Source organism: Chroicocephalus ridibundus, chromosome 3 (assembly GCF_963924245.1).
Source record: "Chroicocephalus ridibundus chromosome 3, bChrRid1.1, whole genome shotgun sequence".
NCBI classification, from domain to species: domain Eukaryota; kingdom Metazoa; phylum Chordata; class Aves; order Charadriiformes; family Laridae; genus Chroicocephalus; species Chroicocephalus ridibundus.
Genome location: NC_086286.1, coordinates 65,019,620 through 65,039,880, shown reverse-complemented (window position 1 = coordinate 65,039,880; position 20,261 = coordinate 65,019,620). Strand labels below are relative to the sequence as shown.

The window sequence follows — 20,261 nt, the reverse complement described above, 5'->3', positions numbered from 1 at the left end:
GAGGTTCCAAGCACTCCGAGCAGACCAAATAGTACTTTATTTCATGACTGATCTACTTGAATCTCTCATTTTAAAATGTCCTTTTTCATAGAATAGAATCATAGAATCATAGAATTGTTGAGGTTGGAAGGGACCTTTAAGATCATCGAGTCCAACCTTTAGCCTACCCTGACAAGAGCCACTTCTAAACCATGTCCCTCAGTGCCCCATCTACCCTTTTTTTAAACACCTCCAGAGATGGTGAATCCACCACCTCCCTGGGCAGCCTATTCCAATGTTTAATAACCCTTTCAGTGAAAAAATGTCTCCTAATATCTAATCTAAACCTCCCCTGACGTAACTTGAACCCGTTTCCCCTCGTCCTATCACTTGTCACCAGGGAGAAGAGGTCAGCCCCCATCTCTCTACAACCTCCTTTCAGGTAGTTGTAGAGGCTGATAAGGTCTCCCCTCAGCCTCCTTTTCTCCAGGCTAAACAACCCCAGCTCCCTCAGTCGTTCTTCATAAGGTTTGTCCTCCAGGCCCCTCACCAGCTTTGTAGCCCTTCTCTGGACACGCTCCAACACCTCAATGTCCCTCTTGTAGCGAGGGGCCCAAAACTGAACGCAGTACTCGAGGTGGGGCCTCACCAGTGCCGAGTACAGGGGGATGATCACTTCCCTAGTCCGGCTCACCACACTATTCCTGATACAGGCTAGGATGCTGTTGGCCTTCTTGGCCACCTGGGCACACTGCTGGCTCATATTCAGCCGGCTGTCAACCAACACTCCCAAGTCCTTTTCTGTCGAGCTGCTTTCAAGCCACTCTTCCCCAAGCTTGTAACGCTGCATGGGGTTGTTGTGTCCCAAGTGCAGGACCCGGCACTTGGCCTTGTTGAACCTCATACCATTGGTCTCAGCCCATCGGTCCAGCCTGTCCAGATCCCTCTGCAGAGCCAACCTACCCTCAAGCAGATCAACACGCCCGCCCAGTTTAGTGTCATCTGCGAACTTACTGAGGGTGCATTCAATCCCTTCATCCAGATCATTGATAAAGATATTAAAGAGAACCGGCCCCAGCACCGAACCCTGGGGGACACCACTTGTGACTGGACACCAACTGGATTTAACTCCAATCAGGATCCAATCAGATCCTTTTCCTTAATAAGAAAAGGAGTATTAGAGGTTTAATAGTTTTTTTTAAAACTCTTTAACTTTTTATTGGTATTTTTCAGTTACGTATTTCTGTTTTCAGTTTTGTTTTGCTCAGATACGTATTTTCTAACTTGAAAAGTAATGTAGTATACCTAAATAGCCTGTAACCTGTGAAGTGGGAAATGCCATCCTAGCAGTGCTAGTCAGCCTTTTTTTTTAATCTTCTCTGCCTTTAAGTGTTATAATTCTAAAGATAAAAGCCCCTGTCAGAGCTGTTAGGAAAACCTGTTAAATATCTATTAAGCAATTGCTTTAAATCATTTCTTTCCCTTCTACAACTGTACTACACAGGCAGAAGTTTCACTTGGTTTCATGCCACCATAAATAGTGTTCAGCAGTAGTTCGGTTTTAGTCTAGTGAACTAATGGGCATGGTCTTCTGGGAGCATTCAGCATGTCAGCGCTGATGATGTGTGAGGCTCTTCCATACCAGATCCTTTTGTTTGAAGCCCTGGTGTATTCATAATGCTGAGCCCCAATTGCTGATGATAGCAAGGGGGTTTTATGGGTTTACTGATTCATGGAAGACACTGTCTCCTTTCTCTCCATAATTAAAATCTGCTGGTTTGTACGGTGATGCGAGGTGATATTCACGTGAGTTCATTAATGCACTGCCTTTCTCTTGCCCTTGTTTTCCTTCACAGCCAAGGAATGACAGGTGCAGGTTACTAGTTATTCTGCCAAATAGGAGGGCACCTCCTGACCAAACTATTTTGCAGGAATACTGGATGACTGCTTTAAATGTCAGATTAGTGAATGAGATAAAGGGTCATCCTGCCCTGTTTTCTGGCTGGGTTTTTCTTCCTGGGCGGGGAGGATTTGAGAATCATCCAAGTGTACCTTACATCCAAGTTTACAACCTGCTACTAAAGTTAGTCAAGAAAGGCTTCCTTCATGAATCCCACAAAGGGGTTAAAGGTGGCTGCAAAATTCAGCACTCAGGAATAAAGTTGCTGCGTGCATCCCAACTAGGAGAAACACAAATGTTCAGAGGATTTTGCCGATGGGACTTTGAGTGCTGGAATAGAAAAAGGATAGCAGTAGCATACGGATGTTGGACTTGGCACTTAAATGCAGTGAAGTACTGAAATGTCCTCAGGTGATGACAGATTACAGTTGCTTTTAAGTTTTGTACCTTTTCCCTCTTTCTCCATCTTGGGGGATACTGCTGGCTTTCTTACACACCTTCTTTATTTGATGTGAGCCTACTATAAGCTCTTCAATGTGAGAATTACCTTTTACTACAATTATGTGCTAAGCACTTGGGGAACTTGGCTAGCAATGCTTAGCAGTCTTACAATCTAAAAATATTCCCTCCTTTTCCCTCTTTTAGAGACCTCTCTTAAAATAAGGGATAGATATTGTAATGTCAGTTTAATTACATTGCAGTCCAAATCCTGTACATTTTATGTCAATTTACCTTCATTATGTCATCAGAAGCACTTTTCTTGTTTTGGTTCAGGTTTTTTTTTTTTTTGTTTCTACTTATTGTGAAAACTATCCATGCGTGCACTCTTATACTGTAGTTGGTACCCTGGGATTCCAGGGAGTAGGAATTGCATTTCTTGTTCCATGACAGTCAGAGCTTCAACAGTAATTAAAATTAATACTTTCATTATGGATAAGCCATTTATGGAAACGTGATTTCATCCGGGCATTTGCAAGATAATGGAAACCAATTAAAACATCCTGGAGGTTGTGTGGCTTTGAAACTATCTCTACAGTCATGTAAGTTCCTTCTTTTAAAAAACAAACAAACAAAAAAAAAAAGGTGTGTTTTACAATCCATATCAATTAAGATTTGATCACAGTAACACACAGTAAAAGCTGATTTTTCTCTTTTGTTTTGCACTGAAGGTGTTACTAGGAATTGCTTTGTAATTTTGTTTCTACTTCCACCACCAGTGGCTGCAAAAATAAAATGTCATTGCACAAGAAAACATACCTTTCTTTTCTTCTTTAATTTTTTTCTAAATACAAGCTACTTGAGTTAGTGTCATGGGTAGTTAAGCAGCCTATGGGATATGCTGTCTGAAGACTCAGTGTTTTTAGTGGATCTGAATGATTACGTTTTTTGTTTGGGTTTAATCCCATTTTTCATCCAGTAATCTCCAAGAGAAGCCTGCTGTCTTCCTGTTTGTTCTATGCAAATGGGAGGACACGCAAGTTGAGTGTCTGGAGCATCGCCAAGACTGTAAATGAGCCCTGCAGTGGCACTGATGGAAATCATAGCGGAGAGCAATCTTGTGCGTTGGTCAGAGACCATCTTTCAGATCTCACAAATGATTTGTGAGGGAAGACTGTAGCGAGTGGACTCAGCCAAGAATATGCTGGCTGATAACTGCTTATGCTTCTGTGATTTGATCACATCCGATCATATGCCCTTTCTCTAGCTAGTAGGTTGCTAGATCTCATTTTGTACAAAGAGTAGCAGTCAAAACTTAGCGGTCTTTTTGATGAAATTCCCTATTGCTTCATAGCAGGGTTTTGATCATCCCTTCCTTACTGCGCTTCATGTCTGACACTTCCATAATTCGTCTGTTACAAGCAGGTTATTGGCACTTATGACAGAAAAAAATAGGCATATAAATGCTAACTTTTCATGGTTCAGCTCTATAAAGGTAGAAAATTTAAAATAAAAAAAAAAAAAAAAGGAGAGAGAAGGAGAAGAGATTTCAAAGAGCAAGGGCTTATAACAATGCCTAAACCGGTGTGTACTTCCACATATTGTGGTATGTAGCTTCCAGTTTTTGATCTGTGGGAAGTGTTGGGTATTAACAAACAGTACAAAGCCAAAATGGTAGAAGAGAGCAGAAAGTCACATGAGCAAACAAGGTTTTACATGTAGGGAAAATCAGGACATGCAAAACACTGAGTAAGATTAGCCTTAGCATGATAATAAGAGATTTGTTAGTGGGAGGTGACAGTTGTCCCTCTCTGGGTTTATGAACTGTGTGCTACACCTGTGTTTTACACAGCTGTGTATGGAGGGTACAAATCACAGTTTTTCCCAAAATACCGAATATATTTTTTTAGCCAGCTGGTGAGCTCTCACGAGTATTAGAAATGTCAATAAAATTTCAGGGTAGTTAACAGCTGAGAAGGTGAGGCCCAACAGCTGGCTGCAAGACTGGCCAGCAGCTTAGAATTCATAGTGCCAAACAAAATTGTTTGGTTTTGAAGTTTTAAATTTTGCAGATATGGACTCAGCAGCAGATGGAAATAACAACCCTTATAACTTATATACTTATTGACCGAATGAGATTACTGAGCGTTTTTATAATTGGCTGTTTACTTTTCAGCTGTTCTGTAGGATTTGCTCTGTGGACAGGGAAAAAAGGTGTCACTCTTCCTCGTCACTGGCACTTGTCCATGTGCTGGCAAACATAGCAGATTGCAGAGAAATTTGCAGAGTTCATATCAAGAAATACAAAGTACAGCATTCCTAATCATTCCTAATAGAAACAGATTTCCTTCTCCAGCAAATTCAAGTGCTTTGTAGCTCGTATATCTCCTCGCAGTACTGAGGTAGGCTGTGTAACGCTTTTAAGATAAGAAAATCCATTTTGCCCATTTCACAGAAAAGGAAATGATGAAGAAGCAACTTGTCTCAGAAACTTTGCTTTGCTCTAAAGATAAATGCTAAATATCTAAAAAAGGGATTATAGTCCAGGACTATTGTACTTTGGAAGAGTAGCATGTACTTTTCTGTTCTCATTACCTCCAGTATTTATCCATGTTACTCAGCTTCTCTTTATGAAGGACTGAATGAGAGTCAAGGCAAGATAACATATATAGACAAATGTAATATTGCCATTACATTATGATTTTCTTGGAACACTTTTTATAGTAAAACAATCTTCTGTAAGAACAGGATCATGCTCCTGACTGGTATTTTACTTACAAAACAAAGAAGCAAACAAAAAACTCCCAACCTTGGAGTAAGGTGTGACATCCTGTAGTGAAATACAGGTTTTCTGCTGAGAAAAATATTTATAACGATGCAGTGCATTTCAGTGCATAGAAACTTTTCAGTCTGACTCTCAAAATGCAAAGAAGGTTGTTTATGTCCTTCTCAAGAAAAATGGTACGCTCATCCATGGACAGGCTCTTCTGTCTGTACCTGTAAGATCAAGTAGTCAATGCTGCTGTTGTACAGAGAATTCAAATTCCCCTACAGTTATTAAATGTCTGCTTTCCAGTAGCAGATTTTCCCCCCTCCCTGGTGCAAAATAACTGCAGAGAGGAGTATTCTCCCAAGCAGAGGTTCAATAGTAATGATGGGTGTTCAGTGGCTCCCGCATGCTAAGCAATGCTTCTCTTAACCTGCAGATCAGCACTTTTCTTTTTCTTTATGAAGGCTCTGAGATGCTTCTAGGGCTCATTACTACCTAGAGAGAAGATACACTGGAGAGTTGATCTAGTTTTCTGCTTCAGGTTGTTACATTATAGTTACATTATAATTTTTTGCGGTTTCGCCATAATGTGGAAACTATGGGACACAATTAAAGGTCAGAAAAATGATGCTTTACAGGAACCAAAGGGCAATAATCTTTCCAAACATACATCCCTTTGCCTCCTTTTTTTTTTGTTTAACATGCAAGCTCTGATCAGACACACTGTGGCAAAGTTGTTTGCGGATTTTTTGCATTCCAGGCTAAGGAGATTACCCCGGGGGTGTTGTACATTAGAAGAAGCTACTCATAAAATAAAAACCTAGTACCACTGAAAAGCATGTAATAAGTAAGGGAAATCATTAACAGCCAGTAATGCTAACTTAGCTGATGCCCTGAACTTCCTTGTGAAGCAGACAACAGTAGTTCTTAGGGATGAGAAGTTGGAGGGACCAATACATTAGTGTTAACATGATTGATATTTACTGGTACACTTATCCCAAGCAAAGCATAAATTCTGGCACTGGGGGAATTTTATGCTTTGAAGGAGAGAGGACAGTAGCACAGACTCTCTTAGTTCTCTGTAGGGCAGGAGGGATTGGAAAGGAAGATGGGGAGGGAGGGAGGACATCTCCAGACATTAAAGGCATCACACCACAGCACCTCTCACTGTGTTGCTCGACTCACCCACCACACTACCGCCTGCAGATCACATCACATTCCCACTCCCCTTCTCTCCAAAGTAAGATGTTGGACAGGGCTTTTAGTTCTTATCCTTCCTGCTGAGTTCAAGACTGGACAAGCCTTCCCTCATGAATTGAGGCTTATGAATTCATAGAATCATAGAATCATAGAATCATAGAATCATAGGGTTGGAAGGGACCTCTGGAGATCATCTAGTCCAACCCCCCTGCCAGAGCAGGGTCACCTAGAGCAGGTTACACAGGAACACGTCCAGGTGGGTTTTGAATGTCTCCAGAGATGGAGACTCCACCACCTCTCTGGGCAGCCTGTTCCAGTGCTCTGCCACCCTCAGGGTAAAGAAGTTCCTCCTCATGTTTAGGTGGAACTTCCTATGTTCCAGTTTGTGCCCATTGCCTCTTGTCCTGTCCCCGGGCACCACTGAAAAGAGCCTCGCCCCATCGTCCTGACACCCACCCTTTAAGTATTTATAAGCGTTGATAAGGTCCCCCCTCAGACGTCTTTTTTCCAGACTGAAGAGACCCAAATCCCTCAGCCTTTCCTCATAAGAGAGGTGTTCCAGTCCCCTAATCATCCTCGTAGCCCTCCGCTGCACCCTTTCCAGCAGTTCCCTGTCCCTCTTGAACCGGGGAGCCCAGAACTGGACACAGTACTCCAGGTGCGGTCTCACCAAGGCAGAGTAGAGGGGGAGGATGACCTCCCTTGACCTGCTGGCCACGCTCCTCTTGATGCACCCCAGGATGCCATTGGCCTTCTTGGCCACAAGGGCACATTGCTGACTCATGGTCATCCTGTTGTCCACCAGGACTCCCAGGTCTCTTTCCACAGAGCTGCTCTCCAGCAGGTCAGCACCCAACCTGTACTGGTGCATGGGGTTGTTCCTCCCCAGGTGCAGCACCCTACACTTGCCCTTGTTGAACTTCATAAGGTTCCTCTCTGCCCAGATCTCCAACCTGTCCAGGTCTCTCTGTATGGCGGCACAGCCTTCCGGTGTGTCAGCCACCCCACCCAGCTTGGTGTCATCAGCAAACTTGCTGAGGGTGCACTCTATCCCCTCATCCAGGTCATTGATGAATATGTTGAACAGGACTGGACCCAGTACTGACCCCTGGGGAACACCACTCGTCACTGGTCTCCAACTAGACTCTGTGCCCCTAATCACAACCCTCTGAGCTCTATCTTTCAACCAGTTTTCTATCCACCCCACTGTCCATTCATCTAACCCACACTTCCTAAGCTTCCCTATGAGGATGCTGTGGGAGACCGTGTCAAACGCCTTGCTTAAGTCAAGGTAGACCACATCTACCGCCCTCCCCTCATCTATCCATCTAGTCATGCCATCGTAGAAGGCTATCAGGTTAGTCAGACATGATTTCCCCCTGGTGAATCCATGCTGAGTACTTCTGATAGCTTTCCTTTCCTCCACGCGCCTTGAGATGACACCCAGAACGAGCTGTTCCATCATCTTTCCAGGGATGGAGGTGAGGCTGACCGGCCTGTAGTTCCCCGGCTCCTCCTTCTTGCCTTTCTTGAAGACTGGAGTGACATTGGCTTTCCTCCAGTCCGCAGGCACCTCGCCTGTTCTCCAGGACTTTTCAAAGATGATGGAGAGCGGCCCAGCAATGACTTCCGCCAGCTCCCTCAGCACTCTCGGGTGCATCCCATCAGGGCCCATGGACTTGTGAATATCTAGATGATCTAATTGGTCCCTCACTCGCTCCTCCTCAACCCAAGGGAAGTCGTCTTCTTTCCCTGTTACTTTATTCAATGCCTGGGACTCCTGAGGGCTGGGCCGAGCAGAAAAGACCGAAGCAAAGAAGGCATTCAGTAACTCTGCCTTCTCCACATCCTCCGTCACCATGACTCCTGCCTCATTCAGCAGTGGGCCTACAACTTCCCTGGTCTTCCTTTTGCTTCCAATATACTTGTAGAAGCTCTTTTTGTTTTGCTTGATGTCCCTAGCCAGGTCTAATTCCAAGGCAGCCTTGGCTTTCCTTGTTTCATCCCTGCACGCTCTGGTGGCATTCTTGTAATCCTCCCAAGGGGTCAGTCCCTTCTTCCACTTATTATAAACTTCCTTCTTCCACTTGAGCTTTTTCTGAAGCTCCCTGCTCAACCATGCAGGTCTCCTGCGTCCCTTGGCCGATTTCTTTCTCTTAGGGATGCATCGATCCTGAGCTTGGAGGAAGTGGTCTTTGAATATCAACCAGCTTTCTTGAGCCCCTTTGCCTTCCAGAGCCCTAACCCACGGGATCTCTCCAAGCAGTTTCTTAAAGAGGTCGAAGTTAGCCCTCCTGAAATCCAAGGTTGTAATTTTACTTCTTGTTGTTGTTTTGTGGATAGTACCCATGATCCTGAACTCAATCATTTCATGATCACTACAACCTAGGGTGCCCCCAACCTTAATGTCCTCTACCAATCCCTCTGTGTTTGTCAGTACCAGGTCCAGGAGTGCTCCTCTCCTTGTTGGCTCCTGTACCACCTGTGTCAAAAAGTTGTCATCAATGCACTGGAGGAGCCTCCTGGACTGTGCATGCCTGGCTGTGTGGTCTTCCCAGCAGATATCGGGGTGATTGAAGTCCCCCATGAGAACCAGGGCCTGCGCTTGCGAGGCTACCTTCAGTTGTCTGTAGAAAGCCTCATCAGTCTCCCCATCCTGATCAGGTGGCCTGTAATAAACACCCACAACAGTGTCCCTCATATTTGCCTGTCCCTTAATCCTCACCCATAAGCTCTCGACCCGCTCTTCATCCGCCCCTAGTGAGAGCTCGATGCATTCCAAATGCTCTCTCACATAGAGTGCAATTCCACCACCACGCCTCGCTGGTCTGTCTTTCCTGAAAAGGACATAGCCATCCATGACAGCATTCCAGTCATGCGAGTTGTCCCACCACGTCTCAGTAATTGCAATGAGATCATGGCCCCGCAACCGCACACAGACCTCCAGCTCTTCCTGCTTATTCCCCATGCTGCGTGCATTGGTGTATAAGCATTTCAGAGAGGGAGTTGTGTGTGTAGTTTTGACCCTTGAGATGTGGTGTGCCTTCTGGCTTTCAGAAATACTGGCACACTGGCCCACGAGCGCTGAGCAACTACACCCTGGCACCTCACCAGCAAGCCCAGTACCATCCCCACCCCCCTTCAGTTCTTGTTTAGCTGCTTGTTATCAAATTACTATAATACACTTACTGGAAATATCCTGGGCTGGGAAATCCTCATGTCAAGCAGTAATTAGCAGCCTGTTTCACGTAATACATATGCATCTGTGTCACCTAAGTAATAACTTGTATGCGTTTTTTCCTTCCTCCTTTGTTATACTAATAGAAATGAATGGAAGGACTGATTATAAAATATGCAAAGCTTGTGGTTAAAATATGAATGGATTCTGTCTATCGAGCCCAAGACCAGCGTTGATTCCTGGATTGTCTTTCCTTCCATGGCCAGACATAGGAGACAGCGATAAATAATCCATGGGGCCAACGGTTGCAGCTTCTCGGGAGGAAGCAACTTGATTGTGCCTTTCCTTTATCCCAGTAACACGTGGTGCTAAGAAGCTTCTGATGTCTGCTCTAAAAATGGATGGAGCTGTGGCTAAAAGCATATGGGTGGGGAAGGGAAACAGTAACAGATGAAATTTAATATTTTTTCCTTCCTCCCTCTCTTCTGATTCAAGGTCTTGCTCTGTATAACTTACACATCCACATTTGAGCTGAATGGGAGTTCAGTGTTGAAGATTGCTGAGGTAAGTGCCTCTGTCCTACCATTGCTCGTGTCACTTAACATTCCCCTGCTACCTAGTGTGTCTTCCATACATACCCTGAAACTGAACCAGTCCAAATCACGATTACCATCTTAAGGACTGGAGTTGCCTTATGTCTACTGTGAAGAAACAGTTGCAAGTTGGGCAGGGTTGATGGGCTTCCATGGGAAGGCACTTTTGGAAACTGACCGACAGTTGTATATTTCAGTGTTGCATATTTACTACTCCTCATATTTACTTTACTTTGCCTTTTGCAATAGAAAAATTTCCTTGAGTTCCTTATAAAATAGCACTGTGCTGATTCCTTACCTGGTACAAATCTAAAACTAATGAAGTTTCCTCAACAGAGGTGTGTAGGCCATAATGTGCCATGTTAGCACAAGTGCCAGCCACAGTGTCTCTTGTTAGCTATGTAAAGATTTATTACTGCTCTAGGTATATGGTGTTGTCCTGATGCTATTAATCACTCTTCTCCCTTTATTCCATTAGATTTTAATCTGAATTAAATTGTAAAGGAGCTTTGGCTGTAGAAAAACATACCCGCAGGTCTATTAAGTGAGCCTTTGTAGGTGGGTGATATTTTTAGTACAGTGTGTAGCAAGCCATGGAACTGTTTGTTCAGGTTAGAGAAGACGCAGCAGTAGGAAACAGAAAATTATTTCTGAGTTCAGCATTTGCTTAGCCTCAGCATTTATTTTTCTGACTTGCTCAAAGGGAAAGGTGGCAGAAAGGAGCTTTCTGCTACAGTGCCCCTGCTATTTGGCATTTCTTTCCAAGTCAGTCCCTTAGTTTTCCTAGCCTGCCCTCTGTAGCAAAGTGGAGCCACTGCAGAATTGGAAAGGTGCTGCCTGCGTTACTGGTAGAACTCTCTGAGGACTTTCTCTGGCAAACAAGGCTACAGTCTGGTCATTTTGCACTGTCTGATTGTTCTCAATCCATGCGTACAGAATAATGGCAGCCCAAATCTTTCTGAATATTGTCAGCTTCAAATTAAGGAAGCATCCAACACAGAGTGCTGTATTTTGTGGCTTAAGTATTAATAGGTTTGAAAACAGACTAAATCTTGCTGTGTGCATCTTCCCATGCTTGCCTAGACCACTGCAAGAAAGTTTAGTTCCTGCTGTTGCTTGTTTTTATGTATGTATTTGTTACTCCTATCTACCTTTTGGAGGTTTGCTTTGTTTGACTCTGTTGTGTTTCACTGGCTAACCCTTCTGTGTTTTGCTCTTAGTTGTGTTTTGCATGTCATAGAGCTGGAAGTCCCCGAATGCATGAAATGATCAAAATGTCCATTGCACACCTCCTTGGGGCCCTGAGCTCTCGCATTTTTATTGGTGGTTCTTCATCAGTGGCTTTTCAAAAGGTACCTTGCACAGCCATTTTAGAACACAGGCCTTTCGTAAGATCGGAGCTCAAGTGAGCAGTTCTGTTGCTCATTAGCTGGCATGGGGATGGAAGAGAAGAAGGAGATATCAACCATGCTCTTTCCAGAAAGTCAGCCTACCTCTAAGAACAGTATTTTGTCAATTAACTCAGGTACTCTAGAAAAAGTCTTACAACTAAAGAGAATGATCTCAGCAGCACTGGAATGGTTTGGCCTCTGCAAAGGGCTGTACGTGGTTAACAGGCTTTAGGATTTTTTTGTCCACTGAAGTTCAGGTGATAGCTGTATGATGGGCAGAGTTGGTCCAGGCTTTCTTTTAACTTACAAAACCATCTTCATCATGGACTAATTGATCTCAAGCTAAATTAAATCCCTTCTTTTTGGGGGGTATAATTTGGGGGTGATCTTGGAATCTTGAAAAAGGGCATCAAGAATGAGATATTCTGTCAGTTTGGTCCCTTATATCCTGCAAATGCATACAACTGTAACCTGTTCTAGTGTACTGTCAAAGGAGATACTCCGTCTCAGTTTGTCATTTGCATAGTGTTTCTAGCATGAGATATACGTCCACTTGAAAAGCTCTGGAATGCTATCTCAGTGTAGTTGGGAAATAAGGGAAAATAAGGCAAGAGCCATAATTAAGCGGCTTCCATATGTGACGTCTCAGGTCACTCACTTAGGATATAGTTTGTATCCAAGAAGCTCAGTCATGTTTTCTTGTGCTTGTGGCTTTATTGAAATGCTGAGATGTGAGGTCCCCCAAAGTAAGGAGATCAAGAGCCTTAGGAACATACCTGTATTGTTTTCCACTCCACTCTAACAAATGCAGAAGTGTGCCAGCTTCTTCAGGTCACAGTCTGAGAGATTGTGTTGTACAGTTCTGTCACAAACGCACTCGGCTCCATCGAGACTGTTATCCACTTAGTAGTTACAGTGGTTACTACAGTTATAGGAGCTCTTACAGAGACCAACACCTCCCACCAAAAATCTGATCAAGGATAGAAACTGCATTTTGCAGTGTGCTATCCCCCGGATCCTAGCTGCATTATGCTTTGGCAACTATTTGTATAGCATCATCTGGGGGCAAAAGTCAAGCACAACTCTGGTCACAGCACAGCATCAAAAACCCATGAGCAGCTGGGCATGGAGCTGGGAACTGGATGATCCATCAGTGTTCTTTCATTGCAGCCTTGGCTCCTATGGGATCTCTGAGCTGAGGAGCCCTCGGGTTGATTGCCAGTTATTAAAAGGCAATCATTTGTGTTATTTATGGTAAAACGCTATTTATTATATTTTTTGTATTAAGAAAGGCCTTTGAAGGCTTTCAGATGTGCTGCAATATATGATAATTAATTATAGAAAAAATAGCAAATAACTATATAACAGAAGCAACAATCTTAAAGAACTGGAGGGTATTTACATTGCAGATACAGACTTACGGAGTGATAGTTACAAAGAGGTATCTAAAAATGAACAATCAAAGCAGCATTTAGGGAATTACCTACAGAGCAAGGAAAGTGCCAAAATCACTTGGGTTTGACAGAAGGGAAGACTTTGGCAATTTTGCCTTGCCATTCCTGCGGCTGTGAGACTAACTGATGAATTGCATGCCACTTCTGGATGCTACTTACTCGGTTTCCATGTTGCTGAAAACTTTCTATGTGCTAGTAAAGCAATACAGAGTCGTAAGGAAGGCTGACTTATCTGTATGTGAGAGACCTTGGTATCCTCCTAAAATGTGTTACTGGTAAGTTATAGTTCATATCTATGTACTGCTGTCTTGTTTCCTCATCAGGTTTGCATTGAGACATATGTATCTAGCTGTCACCAGCGGAGCATTAACACCGCTGTGCGGGCAACCCTCAGCCAAATGTTGAGTGACTTGACTTTACAGTTACGACAAAAGCAAGAAAATATGGTGAGCCTTCTGGCGTCAACAAATGGTTCCATGTCCATGGCTGCACAGCTTTTTGTTTCTTTGAATGCAGTGTGTTGTACTGGCTTGTTGTGCCTTATGGCTTTTATTTGACACTTCCACAATTAATCCTGTTTAAAAGCTTTTCTGGGCTCTGACTCTGTGCCTGCCTCAAAGCAGCCTATCAGAAACACAGCTCTCATATTGTCAGCTCTACTTGGCTCATTATTTTTTTCTCTCTCCATTAAACAAAGGAGGCTTTGTTCCGACATCAGGCTGCCTTAGCTTTTTCCTTTTCCATTCTTTATTTTGTTTGCTTGTTTTCCTAATGTTCATTGACATCCTTTTGCCAAAAGTTTTTGCATGACAGATATTTATATAAAACAAATTCTTAACTAAGGAAAGTGTAATTGAGAGTTTTTCTTCTACTTTTTTGTAGAAGGTAGTTTAAGCTCATGAAATTCTTTGCTTGGTTGTTAGCAAAAAAATAAATTCTATTTATTGTATTGTTAAAATCCATGAGAGCTGTTTGGATGAAATCCCAGCACATTGTCAGCAAAACTGTAAATGTTCTGTACATGTGAAATTACATTGGCTTCTTACATTCGTTCATGCTGCTTTGTATATTATCGAAAAAAATACTATTTGTAAAAGTCAGTTTCTATTTATTAGGAAATTTTAAGGACTTTAGTTGTACAGATTATTTTCCTTACATCTGTTTTGGGTTAAGATGATCACTTCTATTTTGGATTATTAGACTAGATTACTTTTATCCTAATGAGCAACTGCAGAACAGAATTAATTGGTTTACTTAAACTTATCTTCTGGCTGTGCTAAGTAGGTTCATTTTACTTGCCAAAATATTTGCCAAAAAAAACCCCAAACCAAACCCAGTAGTTTTGAAATTTCAGTTTGGGTCTGAAAGTTGAATGTTGTTAGCTCTGCTCTTAGCTGAGGAATAGGTGAAAAGTATATGAGAGCTGCATTTAGTTCCTGGCAGTTTGTTGTTGATGCTTGAGAGGAGGATTTCGCTTGAACCCTTTGTGCACTGATCGGAAGAATCCTGTACAGCAGCCGAACCAAATGATGCAAGAGGTTGTTTTCATTTCCTGACTGCCATTTATTGCGTTGTCACTGTAACATTAATGATGACAATGTGATAAACTCTCTAATACTCGATTGATTTTGGTTGCTAAGTACTTAGTGAAATCTAGACTATGCTTTCGGTTACTTTCAATGCGACTTACATGCCTACTTATTATTGAGACCAGTTCAGGTCAATGAGATGAATTTAAATCTCAATGACTGATAAAGCATATCTTAAGGAATTTAAAAAAAACTTTTTGCAAAAGCTTCACTTAAAAAAACCCTAACAAACAAAAAGCCCAAAGCAGATAGAGGGCATGCATTTGTTAAGAAAGCACTGCTGTTAAAGTATTGTTTCTACAGTGTTTTTCTACCCCTTGCACCTACTACACCACCTTTGTCTTTCCTCAACAGACAATTGAAAACCATGACGCCTTGCAGAAATTCAAGAATCAAGGTATTTGTGACACTTTTTTAGTGACTCCTTCTAATCCAGCTTTTTTTATTCTTCACTTTCCTTTCATCAGCACAGTACTGTTTGATGTCACAGCAATTGCATCTTCAGGATTTCTTCTCCATAGCTCGATGCTCTCTGTGCTACCCATGGAAAGACCTGAGACAGCCCTGTTAGCTCCTGATATTTTCAGTCATGTCTTCATTTGGACCATTGTAACAGCACTGTACTCAACATAGTAATAAATGATTGTTTCTAAGGTGCTAACTTCTGTAGTTAAGAAGTTTCGGTGCTCCAGAGAAAGTTTTAGTAAGTGGCTTTACTTCCTAAATTGAAACAGACTCATGGAGTAGGACATGGAATCTGGAAATTATTGTGTTATTGTATTTCAGGCCAGAGATGCGGTTTTTACAATGGCAGCTTTTGAAAGCACATCACTAGTGAAGGTCTGTTTATGCTTGCCAAATGATTGTTTTACAAGAGAATTTCTTTCTACTCTCATTCTGACTTAACCTCCAACAGCTTCCCTGATAGGTAAAAATATTCCCTGCTTTTGACCTCACTGGATGTCTGCAGGATAACTTGTGTGAATGGAGGCTAAAATCTTTGAAGTGCACACGCATCCTCTTTTAAGATCAGAACCTGATCAGACATCAGAGGCTGTGTAGCAGAGACAAACTGCAGGAAGAGATACAGAAATTTTAGCGGCCATGTAGAAGTATTGGAGCCGGTCCTTTTTTGTTATTTATTTGTATACTTATTTTATTATCTGAACTGGATTTCAGCCAACCTTCTGTAAATGCATGTAAGCAATCAATGCTCTCTCCAGATTTCATACTACTGCTTTTTCATTGTGTGGAGATCACTTTCTTTCCAATCTAGGACTTTTCCTACTGTATCTTCTCTATGAATTTTGGCAGCCCTGATTGTTGTTTAGGAGCTCTCACCAGCTCTGAAAGACTATGCAGTAAATTGAGGTTGTAATCCAGCTGCACATATGTAATGCCTCTGATCTTTGTCCTTTTTGGAGGTACTTCAGCTGAGTCTCTTTGTGATGATGTTGTATCTGTCCTCACTGTGCTCTGTGAGAAGCTCCAGGCTGTCATAAAGTGAGTTATTTCAGTTTATAATTTGAATTTATTAGCTGGAGATTGAGAGTGTCACTGATATATGTGATTGTACTGTTGTAGTTCTGGGATTATGGAGCAAAACTGTGCTTAAATGAAGTGTTTATTAGAGGAAGTATTGTTCATGATGCATTAATTTAATCATCAATTGAGATGAGAAGCTGATTTGCCTTCTCTGCGCACTGTTCAGCTTTAAAGTGTTTCCAGTAAATCTAATCTATAAGTAACTCCCATACGGCATCTAAATACTTGTCAAAGGAGAATTTTCTTTTCTGGCTTGCTTGAAAGCAACCATTGTAGACAGACCAACAGTTACAGGAGACATGTCAAAACCGAACAGAAACATTTAATATGGAGAATAAATTAATACGTCCTTCTTAGAAAGGCAGAATTTATCCAATTGAAATAATTTGCATTACCAAAGCACTCCTTAAATTTAGGAGTACATACACTCTACCTACTCGGAAATGCATGAGCCTGACTTTTAAAATGCAGTTATTATGGGCAGTAGTAGAGTGTTGCGCTGCATTAAAAGACTAGAGTCTCTTGTTGTCCAGTACTGTAACAGTAAATACTTACTCATGAGTTTAAAACTACTTCCTGTGGCATTCTAGCATGGCTTGACTAATGGTCTGTTAACAAATGAGCCAAAAAAAGCCTGAAGTGTTAGAGAGGTGACAAATCGACTAAAAGCAATGCAAACATTATACAGCAGTTATTAAAAAAAATAGCAATATAGCAAGCTGGAAATACCTTGAAAGTTTTAAAGAAAAAAGAAGTTCTTGATGACATTGTTTCTGTATCAGTAAACTAAGATTTAACTTGCTACTACTGCCACTTGTGAATCACCTGACTGGTAGCGAAAAAGCCAGTCTGAAACTATTTTAAATGTAGCATAACGTCTGTTTGGTTGGACTATATGTCTCTGAAAGTAGCCTGTGATGAACTCGGGGAAAAGGGAGAAACACAAAAAAAGCATGCGTTGGTACTTCCTTTTATATGCTGCATCATTTTCAAGAAGAAGACTATGGCTTAGGAACTACAGGAGCCGAAGGCAGCACAGACATCTTTGTGTGCAGTTCTGTGGGCTTTCCTCCCATGAGAGTCTCTTAATTGCAGCAAGATTTGAATGGGAAGAGTGCCTTACTTAGCATTGTTTAATCTGTGTCAGCATTTAGGAAAACAAAAGTATGTTTCTGAATCTTCTACAGGAATATATATTTATTTTTTTTAGTTGTGTTCAGGGAGGTGAATTTTTTTCTCGGGACCAATGGTGACTTTGGTGACTCTGGAACTTGTGGCAGCAGTGATATGAACACAACTATGCTGAGGTGTGCAGGAGTACAATATTCATTTCTTACCTGCAGGAAAACAATTGGGCAGCGAGAAGCATCAGAGCAATCAAGAGTGCAGGGACACCCTGTGCATGCCTATGGCAACTGCAAGATATCGATAACAGACATTAAAGCACGTTGTAAGAAAGAAGGCAATTGTATGTGGAAAGTGTGCATCTTTCCAGATTGGTGTGGACTGTTGTGAAGATGAGGCTATCGCCTCTAAAATATATAACCAGCCAGCAGTTTTAAACCCTCTATAGCACAGGTTAGAAATCTTTCTTCGAGCCTCAGGATTTGCTTTTTTCTGCATGGCATTAGAACAGGTACTGTTCTACTTGGATGAAAATTCATCCACGTTAACAAAAGGGATTGGAGCAGTGACAGAAAAGCAGGCATTTATGATTCCTTAATTTCAGTTAAGATAAATACATTCTTTACAGCTTCCTTTACCTATGATCATACATCAGAAAATACATTCCTCCAGCTCTCATCTTGGATCAAAAAAGGATGATTAAATCCTAGTCTTTTTGGGAATGAAAACCAGACCGTGAGTGCAACTGGCATGGGGGGCTCCTTTCACAAGGCAGACCTCAGCTGTGCTTCTCTCTTGAATCCCGCAGCTAATTCTGAGAGTAGGTACAAGCACATTGTACATTACAAGTGCATCCATTTCAGGTGTCCACAGGATCTTTCTCATGAATCTCATGTCGTGTTTATGGTTTTGACAGAGTAACTGGCAAGGCCCTGAAAGGTAGCCATGTCATCATGCGACTTTCTGCCTGTAGACATTGACTTTTGACCATTGTGGCCGTCACCAAGAAAGCAGGGAAAATAAGTGGGAGAAAGCACCCTAAACGCCCTTCAGATTGCTTGAAGAAACTATCCAATAGTCCAAAATCTTCTGTTTGTCTCCTTTTCCTCTTTTTAAGGGTACCTTCCTCCTCAAGTTTTTAGATTGAATTTGAATAATTATTTCTGTTTTCTTCCTCCTCTTTTTTTCACGTAGGTTTTTTTTTTAATCCCTCACTCTGAAATTTGATTAATTAAATCTGATTTCTTTCTATTACAAAAAGTAGCAGATCACTGCATGTGTTCAGTACAAAATAAACGGGATGATAAAGGTGATCGCGCTGTTGTAAATCCATAGGAAGAAGGAAAATAAAGCACCGCTGCAAATCGCAGTATTATTTTCAAGTGAAATAAGGTAGCTATTTTAGCAAATTAAATTATCTTTGTTTTAATGTGATGTGAATGGCATCTTTTCTCTTTGCCAGTGACAATCGACAACTTCAGCTTCTTTACTTGGAGTGCATCCTCTCCATGTTAAACAGCTCCTCTCCCAGCATGCACCAGCACAAAGGATTCACTGATCTCATATGGTGAGTACATCTGAAGACTAATGCAAATCTTCAGTTCGTAAGTATAAAAGGACCTTCTCCCCTCAGCCGTGCAAACCAACCTGTAATAAATCTCCACACGTAAGCAGAGCTTGCTGCTAACCTACTATCAGTTCGTTCTGTGCCTCATATAAGATTGGTTAGGTCCTTATGCTCAGCTAGCGCATTAAATTGCTGTAGTGAATTATCACTGTAATGAAGTCTAATGTATTTAGCCAGAATAGAAAATCTCTTATGCTTTCTGCAATAGTTCGGATTTGTGTGTGGCGTTAAATATTCTGCTTACTTCAGGAGGGTGCTGTAGAGATTCTTACTGGTCTGATGCAATCATACGGGAAGATAACCAAAATTAATGTCAGATGGTGTGCTGGTGACCAGAAATGCTTATGATCTGCTTTGTATAAGGGCTAAGACTAATTGATCTTCATGGTGCTTTCACTTTACCGAGACATCTTCTTTTTAATACGCTTCACCAGAAAGGCTTGATGTCGTTAATGTTCATATCTGCCTCTAAATTGTTTGATACCATCACCTCGTAGCACTTGAAATAATAATTTTCCTTCTTTTTGTTTGCAATAGTGCTTTTATATAGCACAGGGATAATTGAGTCATAATAATAAAGCAAGACTGTAACTAATATGCAGTTCTTTGCAGTCCATGCTCATCCTGTGACTTTGGCAGGTGATTGTGTTAAGCAAAGATATATGTGACTGTTAATGGCAAGTGCGTTTCTTGTGCCCTGTAATTTTTGAAATGGTATTATTTGATTTGGGCCCAGTTCTAAGGATGCAACATGTAGAGGCACCCATAGCTTCCCTCGCTGTCCCAGGAAAATCAGCGGCTGCTGGACTGGGAGGTCTTCAGGTTGATAACACGTGCCAGTGTTGCGCAGGGACCCTGTGCTGAGGCCTTTGGGAGCTCTAATGTAAGAGGAGAATTCTCTCTTTCATGGCAAACCCATTTCAGAAATTTCTGCCCTGGAATTTCACCCAACCCTTTGTTTATGCTTATGTGGCTGACTGTGAGGCCATCCTGCAAGTGAGGTTACTGAAATAATCTCAGTTAAAAGAAAACGCTTCCTGTTTTATTTTAAAATTACATCATTTTGATGATCCAGTTTACACTGCAAATCTACAGGTGTTTGTATTTGTAACTGTGTATCATGAGAGCAAGCCATCAGGGGCAGGACTTCTTAACCTGCATTGCTGCCAAGGAATATGCATCCTCCAGATACATGCTTAAGGTGAAGTGGGGAAAAAAAATGCCCAAATACTAAGACATGAAACAGTTTAAGCTGCAAACATTATTTTGAATGTGTAGCAGTATAAGTATACAGTAATCCATTAGCTGTCTAGTGAAGCTGTGAACCAAACTGATAGTTGTCTTTGTTCTTTAAGGAGCTGTTGCCTACATGCACACAACTTTCTCTCTGGCTGGCACTTTGGTAGTCAGTTCTCAACTGAAGATGAAGAAGAGAGCAGACAGAGAAGATTGAGCTCTGTGTTCTGACAGTG

At 41.9% G+C, this 20,261-nt stretch overlaps 1 protein-coding gene across 2 annotated transcripts in view; it reads left to right on the top strand.

Annotated features, from left to right (window-relative positions):
* ARFGEF3 (ARFGEF family member 3) overlaps positions 1 to 20,261 on the top strand; it is a 99,970-nt gene that overhangs the window by 31,197 nt on the left and 48,512 nt on the right. For both annotated transcript variants that reach the window (XM_063329493.1, XM_063329492.1), the window contains exons 5-9: positions 9,961 to 10,029; positions 13,227 to 13,349; positions 14,847 to 14,889; positions 15,917 to 15,995; positions 18,625 to 18,729. In XM_063329493.1, the coding sequence (XP_063185563.1) occupies positions 9,961 to 10,029; positions 13,227 to 13,349; positions 14,847 to 14,889; positions 15,917 to 15,995; positions 18,625 to 18,729 (419 nt within the window). The remainder of the gene's footprint in view (positions 1 to 9,960; positions 10,030 to 13,226; positions 13,350 to 14,846; positions 14,890 to 15,916; positions 15,996 to 18,624; positions 18,730 to 20,261) is intronic.